General features: G+C 51.3%; 1 protein-coding gene across 1 annotated transcript; it reads right to left on the reverse strand.

The window, feature by feature from the left end:
• Nucleotides 1-843: 843 nt before the first annotated feature.
• On the reverse strand, nt 844-6,513 carry LOC121080196 (vigilin-like). Its single transcript, XM_040578059.1, has 7 exons — nt 6,438-6,513; nt 5,365-5,519; nt 4,813-5,028; nt 2,955-3,161; nt 2,262-2,477; nt 1,206-1,412; nt 844-990 (listed from the first exon to the last, which is right to left on the reverse strand). The coding sequence occupies exons 1-7, from the start codon at nt 6,511-6,513 to the stop codon at nt 859-861; spliced, it is 1,209 nt and encodes a 402-aa protein (XP_040433993.1). The 3' UTR covers nt 844-858.
• Nucleotides 6,514-8,252: the final 1,739 nt, after the last annotated feature.

The following is an 8,252-nucleotide window of genomic DNA, read 5'->3' on the forward strand; positions in this document are numbered from 1 at the left end:
CCGGGCAGCCCTCAGCCACACAGGCAGCATGTTACATACAACTCTAGGAATGCTGACAGTTTGCGTTAGCACACAAAGTACGTGTTTCAATGAACAATTGCCAAAAACCAAGTTCTAATTTTTTCTGGCCCTAAGCAGGGCCCTAAGCAGGGGCCCCTCTGCTCTGTTGCCCCTTCTTCCCCCAGTTTCTTACTGGAACTAGTAACTCCAGCTCATCAGTTCCTTGACCATGGCTTCAATCTGTTCCTGAGCCACATGCACATCTTCTGTAGGCCCTTCCAAAGTGATGTTACCCTCTCCTCCAGTGAATTTGATGCGAACCTTGAGGTGAAAGACAATGAATCTCTTAAGAATTTGCCAAGATCCAAGCCAGGCCAATGCTCTTGGTCAGGCCTACACCATCGATCCCTGCCACTAAGAGATGCGCCTCTTCCCAAAAAGCCCAAACAAAATCCCCACAATTTCCCAAGTCAGTAACTTAACGATGTCAGCCGTGTGGCAGTGCCTAGAGCCCAAGGCTCTGGTGCTGTCCCGGTTTCTGCAAGGGCTTTGGAGAAGTTTACTCATCTAGCCTTTATCTAGATACCATCTAACTCACCAGGGAGAAGCCTTGCTGCACTCGGCATTTCCAGGTATCCTGCTACATCAGTTCTCAAAACAGCACCACATAAAGCTTCCTTGGAAGGGCTCAACCCATGACAATAACATAGGATGAGCAGTGTTTGCAGCAGTAAAAGAGAGGGTTCCCTTGAACAGCAAAGATCTGTGTCATTTCCCCCTGGGTTTACCCACGCTAGAATACACCTCTCTCTCCCGTGACGAGTGATCTGGACTAAACCTTTTTCTACGCCGGGGGTGCTAAGCTAACCAGCTCATCCATACCTTTGGCATCTGCTGAGTTATTTTGGCCAGGTTCTGTCCTTTCTTTCCAATAATGAAACGATGAAGCCAAGAGGGGGCAGAGACCGAGGAGACGGTAAAACTGTTGGCCTGAGAGACAGAAAAAACAGAGAAGCTGTTTGATGGACAAACTGGAAGAGGCCTTCACAACAATTCAGTTCCAATTCCCATGCTGCACCTCCGGTATTGACTTCTAAGCTGCACCTCTAATGGCCCAAGAGAGAGCACCCCCGCTACAGCCGTCAGTGCTCACAAATGTATCTTCATGGGACCGTCAAAGGAGGCCTAGCCCATCTTGTCAGTACCTTTGCATAGACTTCAGTCAATGCTTGCCCCAGTTTTTCAGGCTCGCCTCGCAGTATCAGCGTCTCCGAGCTACTGTCAATGGGTGGGATCTCGACAGAGACTCCAGTCTTCTCCAAGATCTCCTGCAGGGAATTCCCCTTGGGGCCGATGACATACTTGTGCTGGGACTTCTTCACCTCCACTGCAATAGTAGTAGTCTTCTTTTTCTGTAGGGGCAGAGACACTGAGGCGTCAATCACAAGGGGGCGGGGAAGGACAAGAGCGACAGGAAGAGGCACAAGATGCAGTCAGACTCTGCACCCAGCAAAGAGCAAAGCCAAGCTGAGCACAGTGGCTCGGCAGTACCCTAGCACCCCTTGGGCCCCTGCCTACAGAAAGCCTTGTGCTCAAAAATTCACAGGGGAAGTACATACAAAACTAGCATGCTGGATCAAGCTCCCTGGGACACGGCATGGAAGAGACCACACACACACACAGGCATGTCGTTGTCGTCGTCCCCGTCCCCCCGTTGGACAACAGGGTTCAACTCCCAGCCGTCTCCCAGGCAGTGCTGTGATGCAACACTGTGCAGGCTATAAGCCGATTGTTGAAATCCAGACCGGTACAAATACAGACCTAACCACGAGGAACAACAGCCCAGCAACCCACAACAAGGATATTCACAGCAGCGTTGGCTGTGGGAAATAAACTGGAGTGACATTCGCTCTTCAGCAACTTCTACTTAGGTAGCAACTTTGATACTGTCAGCTGGCCACCACTGCAGACTTCACACTTCTTTCCTTCCTTAGTAGCACCGGTGTGAACAAGAGCCAGGGGAGCTCTTGGTGGCCTGCTAAGTCCCACGGTACAGAAAAGCGAGAAATCTGTCACCTCCCGGATAGTATCAGCCCAGCTCCCACTCTGCCCAGTGAGGAAACGGTAGGATTCGGGGTCATGTACTGCAAGGGCTGCTGAGCCAGATGCAACAGAGGGATGCACAAAAGTAGAACAAGAAGGGAAGAGTGCCTAGGAGCAGGTGCCAGGGGAAGGTGGGAAGCTTTATGGACCATCCGTACCTTCTCCTCATAGATCTTCTTAACTCGAGCCACAGCCTGGGCTAGTTGCTCCTTTTCTCCGGTGAAGACTATCTCGGTCTTGTTGACACTGGGTGGAGGAATGTGGATGCGCGTCCCTGTGTCCTGCATGAGCTCCCTCACCAGCTTGTTGTAAGGGCCAGCAATGAAAGGGTGGTACACTTTCTCCACGTCCAGCCGCTCCACGGCACGCTTATCCTGGAAGAGCCCACAACAGACCATGGTGGGAACTGCCCTCTATATTACAGTCTCTGCCAGGCACAGCTAAGTTCCCAGGGGTGTCCTGCCTGACACTCTGGCCCAAGCAACCTTCTCAGTTTGCGGGCTTGTAGATCTCCACCTCTTTCAATCTACAAATACGGTTGCTGCTGCTGCTCCTTGTTTACGATATTCACCCCTGTGATCTCCTGCCTTATCTCAGCTGGCACCTAAGACGCGTCGGTTCAACTATCAAATGCTTGTTTTGGCTTCAGAGATGGACAAAACGCAGCACAAGAAGTTTCAGGACCTGGCAGCGGTGCTCACACAGCCAGCGAGTGGCACAGCATACGTCTCCGTTCAGACTAACGTTAGCCACTGACTGTAGCCACGGTGGCTGCAAACTCCGACTACACCACGGGGAAGCAAAATGGCTGAGCAGCCAATGCCATGAGAGAGATCACAGTACTGAGGTACCTGCTCAGCGGAGATAAGCAGGATCTCGTGCCGGGCCTTCTCAATCCCTTCTTTAGTGCCGCTGATCTTGATCTGGTTGCTGGGGTCATCTGGGCGGGGGACCTGCATTTTGGTTGCAGTTTTGAGCTTCAGGTCCTGCAGCTTCTCACCCTTCTTTCCAATGACAAAGCGGTGGTGCTCCTTGGGGATGGCAACTGTTGCTGAAGCCTGCAGCAGAAGAACCAAGCATCTGTGAAAAGCCTTGCCTGCACTGGCAGATCCACAGGAACAGAGCCAGGGACAGCAAGGTAGACGCTGCTCAGTGGTACTGCTCCTCAGAGCAAACACAACGCCTTCCCAGCACACTCTGTCTGAGGGCTGACACTGTACCAGTTGATCTACAGCGCCTCCGTGCCAGGAGTATAGAGCCCACCTTTCCCTCAAAACCCTTCTGTTTGCACAGGAGCAGTACTCTGAATTAGCAAAGGCCTTCCGACACAGACGAGGAGGTGCCTCTCCTCCAGTGTAAGACACCAGACAACAACTGAGATGACAGCGCACAGCTGGAGTTTATCTGAACTCTGACACCTGCTGCCAAGGCTACAGAGAACAAGACATACAGTATGACTCCTAGGAAAGAGAAATTCAACACCAGAAACCTACTGCAGGAGGCAGGCAGCTAGCAGATGCTCACCGCTACTTAAGTGCTAAGGTGTCTTCAAGTGTAGCACGTGCTGCTCCTGGGACTGCTTCTAGAAGGCCCCACATGCAAAAGGGGTCCTTCTCAATCTACCATTAAAGGGCTGGTCTATACAAGGGCTTCCTGACTTCTTCCCTTCTCACTGAGTTTGTACAGGTCTGGTAGCTGATGACTGCTATCGTGCTCCTGGTCCCTGTGATTAGGTAACCACTAACAGCAATCAGACAATGAACATTCAAGCTATAATGGAAAAATAAAAGATGAAGAAAAGATCACTCGGTGTGACTTTTCAGCTCTGTGTTCCTGTCCTGAAGCCAGCCAAGCCTAAGAGAAGCTGGAATACAGACACACCTTCCCGACCTGGGGCCAGGGCAGTAGGAGGTATATTTGGGAACAGTGGCTCACGGATCTGTGGCGGCATGACCTGAACTGATTTTTCAGATGCACATTGTGGATGTAGGGTTTTGTTCCTTTCTCTTTCCTCTGGCAGGGTATGACACAGGGGCTGAACAGCACTAAGCAGACATGGTATTAACATCGCATTACCTACCTTTGGCATTATACTTTAAAACACACTGCAACACCTGGCTGCGATACATCCTAACAAGAGCTACCACCTTGACTATGAGCTCGAGAACCTTAAGGTAAGAGATCAAAACCTAGAGGACTGAAGCAACCGAAACAACAGGGTTGTGGCTCCTTACCAGTGTGCCTTGAGCTACACAAGGCAGAACCCTGACCCGAAGCTTTTGGCTTTTGGCAGGACTTCCTTTTCTCTACTTTTCTTTCTCCCAGCCTTCCACGTTCTTCTCTGAAGGGCTTCAGGAAAAGCACAGTCCCGTTCTCACACACTACTAGCTTTGTGTGTGAGGCTCCTGCACCCCCTCCAGCACCAGCACCTCAGCACAAAGTCACTGGTTGCAACTCAAATGTTCCAGAGATCGCAGACTCCACGCTTCATGCAACACCACGGCCTGTAATTACCTTGGAACCCTATTTTAAGCCTCATTCCCATTCCAAATTGCCAATTGGGTGCTTTGAAAACGTATGGCAAAGCTGAATTAGTCATGTAACAACACACCTCTTTGGCTTACAAGCACACGGGCCCAAGGGTCTCAAAGCATTTGCGAGTCTTGGGGAAGAGCAAAGACGAAGGCAGAAACAGTTAGATGCCCTCACCTGAGTCTGCAGTCGAGCGACAATCTGCTTCCGAGCCTTCGTGACTGCTTCCGGCTTGCCAGAGACCACGATTGAAAGGCCCTGGTCCTTTGCGAGAGACAGCTCCAGGTGAGCTCCCGTCTTCTGCATGATGTCAAGGCAGATCCTGGCCTGCTTGCTTTCTCCCAACTGATCCATGTCCTTGTATTTCCTCTCCTCCAGTGGCACATGGAACACCTGCTCAGCCACGGGACAGACACAAGCAGGGCACAGCAAGGTGTCAGTGTGCTTTTGATTGTCAGTGCCTCCCTCTGCAATCCTCCCTTCAGGCCTGTTCCAGCTGACTGTGCAACAGGGATGCAGAGCTTTGTCTGGGCAGTTTTCAACACATCCCTCCCCCTCCAGAGCCGTCCTAGCATTCAGCCGCAGTCTTCCTTGTGCCCCAGGGCAAAGGACAGCAAAGAGGCAGTTACTCTGGCACACTAAGGGATTTCATACTCCAGGGAAAGCTTCGCTTCACCTACTTTTTGGAGGGATGAAAAGCAGGGAGATAAGACACCCACTCCCACCAACCTGAGTGATGACAGAAGCCTTTATTGGCCGGATTTTGCTCCAGGGCCCAGCAGGTTCCCGGGCAGCTTCCAAACATGGTGCTTTCTCAGGGAGCGCAGGGAAGGCTTCCTCGTAGGTGGGAGGATCCTTCTCTTCTTCCGAGTTTAAAGCTGTTACTGGGGTGAAGCAAACAAGGCCAATGAGATGCTCTCCCCACAGAAACGCCCCCATTCATAGGCAGTGCAACTCTATTGAGGCATCATCAAAGAGGGACAACAAAGAACTTGTGCACTACTATTCATCCTGCTACAGTTATGCTTGTGGAGAGCAGCCGAGTCTGGAGCTCAGCTGAGCTCAGCACAGCACAGACTGCAGTAGGTGCCGCTATGGATGCAGGAAGCAACCGTGCAAGTGAATGGTGGCAGCAAACACAGCACATTATCGCCAACTTTGATGAGAGGAGCTTCATCAGGGGACAACAGGCCAAGGAGAAAGAAATCAAAGGGACACAGCAAGGCTGTAGGTCAGAAGGGGACAGGACAGACACATGCCCAGGAAGAAGGCAGAGAGAAGCAGAAGCACTCTAGTTGGGGCAGAGTCCAGGGAAAGCCTGTAGCTTATGTTCGACTCAGCTGGGCACTGGGCTGTGCCAAGCGGGCCAGCTCGCAGCTGGAGAATGGGTGCCGAGACCCATCAGTGAGTCAGCCAATACGGTTATACTGACTTTCCCCAGCACCTGGCTGAGCAGAGGAGGAAGTGACAATCCAGCACACTGATCCCACGAGGCTCTCTTGCAGCCCAATGACCCCTGCTTGCACATGCCCTGCCCCACGGCTGACAGCGTTGCTAGCCAGAGCTCTGTGAAGATCTGAGGCTTGCCTCCGCCTGGCCCTGCACTGTGCAGCACCACCAATGTGCTCCTGTTGGTGGAAAGCCAGAGTCTGGCAGGCCGCCAGCCTAGGAATGGCGAACGCCGTGCCTGGACACTTAGGGGGAGCCGGAGGCATGGAGCGAGCTTGGCTAACAGCAAGGAACCTTGCCTGCGCAGTCTCTATTTAGAGGCACATCACAGGAACTCAGCTGTGTCTTCTCACCTTTCACCTGCTGCTGCGTCAAGCCACTGCGGTGTTTGGTAAAGCTCTCCTGCCTCAAAACTGCCACCGAGCTCATCGCCGACTTCCCACGCACACACACAATCCGGGTATGCCACTGGAAGAGACAGAGGAGGCAACACTATTACCAGCACCGCTCAAGATGCACACAAGTCACTCCAGGAAGGCAAATGACGTGTTTCCTGAGCACTTTTCCAGCCGGCCTCTTGAGAAGCGCCTACAGGGCCAGTCTGCTGCCCTGTTCTCTTGCTGAACCACACAGAAACTGAGGGGGGATTTTTCCTGATAGCACAGTGGGCATCAAAACCAGAGCTCCTCGTTAGGAAGGCAGAGGATGTGCAACCTAAGAAGCCTCCTGGAAAGGGGGACACCCCAAGTTGTTAAAGCATACTCTCATTAATCTATCAAGTATTAATGGCGTGCAATTTTAAAACCAGTCTCCCAAGGTACACATAGGCAGTGCAAGACCCTTGTGGAACCCTGGAGAAAAACAAAAAAAGGGCCCAGGATGCTGCCTCTTCCTGAAAAACTTACGCCTTGATTAGCAACCGAACATGAGCAGCTGGGGCCCAGAGAGCAGCTCCTGGTGTCTCCAGCTCCTCTGCAATCCCTCCCACAACAGGCTCTACCGAGCGTGACCTTCCCTTCCGCTCCACGTACAGTCTCACAGCCCACAGCAAATACCACAGCCTCCTGGTAGCAGACTCTGCTGGAACTGCTTCTCGACGCGCCCCCCCCCCCCCCAGAAAAACAATCAGCCAAACAAAAAAATACCTGCAAAGCCCACTACAGTACATCATACAGCCTAACAGTTTCTTCTCTCAAGGTTAGGAACATTAGGAAGAGAGGCCTAATCCTGCAGCTGGGTTTTACTTTCCTGTCTCTTATCTGTTTTCATAGTTTAATACAAAGAACACCTCCCTACTTCTTGCACACACCCATGTTGCAAAAGTTTTACAGGCTCTGGGCCTCTCAGTGCCATGCTCTTGGACAAGTGAGACTCCTTACACCCTGGGTGAACATGCCTTTCCCAGCCGACTTCAGAAAAGCCCTGGACTTTCTGCAGCAGTGCATGTCTTTGTCAAGGTTGTCACAGCATTTGCCTAAGGGTGATGCTGCAGAAGGAAGGCTGCTCTTGTGCTTGATCCACAGGGGCTAAAAGGCTTGTATTTCTTGTTACAGTGTCTTCTCAGGCCATGCCTGGGTGCCCACTGTTGCTAAGGATGGGACCAACGGATCTGCAACTTCTCTCTTTCTGGCCGCAAGGGAAGTGCAAAGGCAGTTTCCAGATCCTGCCTTTACTGCTTGTCAGCTTCCAAACAGCCACGAGGACACCTGCCAGGCTCTTGCTCTCCTGCTGTAAGGTTCATTTTATAAGCTCTTCACAGTATAGGCCTGAGGATTTCCTTCTGTAGAATTCTTGAACACAAAACAAATTTGAACCATTGTTGAGTACTTTTCTTTCTTTTTTTTTTTCTTTTTTTTTTCTTTTTTTAAGTGAAACAATGCTTTCACATGAAGCTGGTATTTTGCAGAAACCTACAGATCAAATTGTCAGATACCCTCACAGCCACGGCGAATGAACTTTTTCAGCCACATGCCCACATTCAGTTTGAACATGTTAGACTGGTCTCAGTGCAGCTGCTGACTGCTCTAACCACCTGACTGGTAGCGGCCTGGGTGAATGACCTGAATCCCCGCAGCAGCACAATCCTAAGTGCACTTGTATCAGCTTAACATGCTTCTATATGCAAAGTGAAGAGTATGTTTGGGAAAGGCAGTATCAGCTGAAATACT

Source organism: Falco naumanni, chromosome 22 (genome assembly GCF_017639655.2).
Source record: "Falco naumanni isolate bFalNau1 chromosome 22, bFalNau1.pat, whole genome shotgun sequence".
Classification (NCBI taxonomy): Eukaryota; Metazoa; Chordata; class Aves; order Falconiformes; family Falconidae; genus Falco; species Falco naumanni.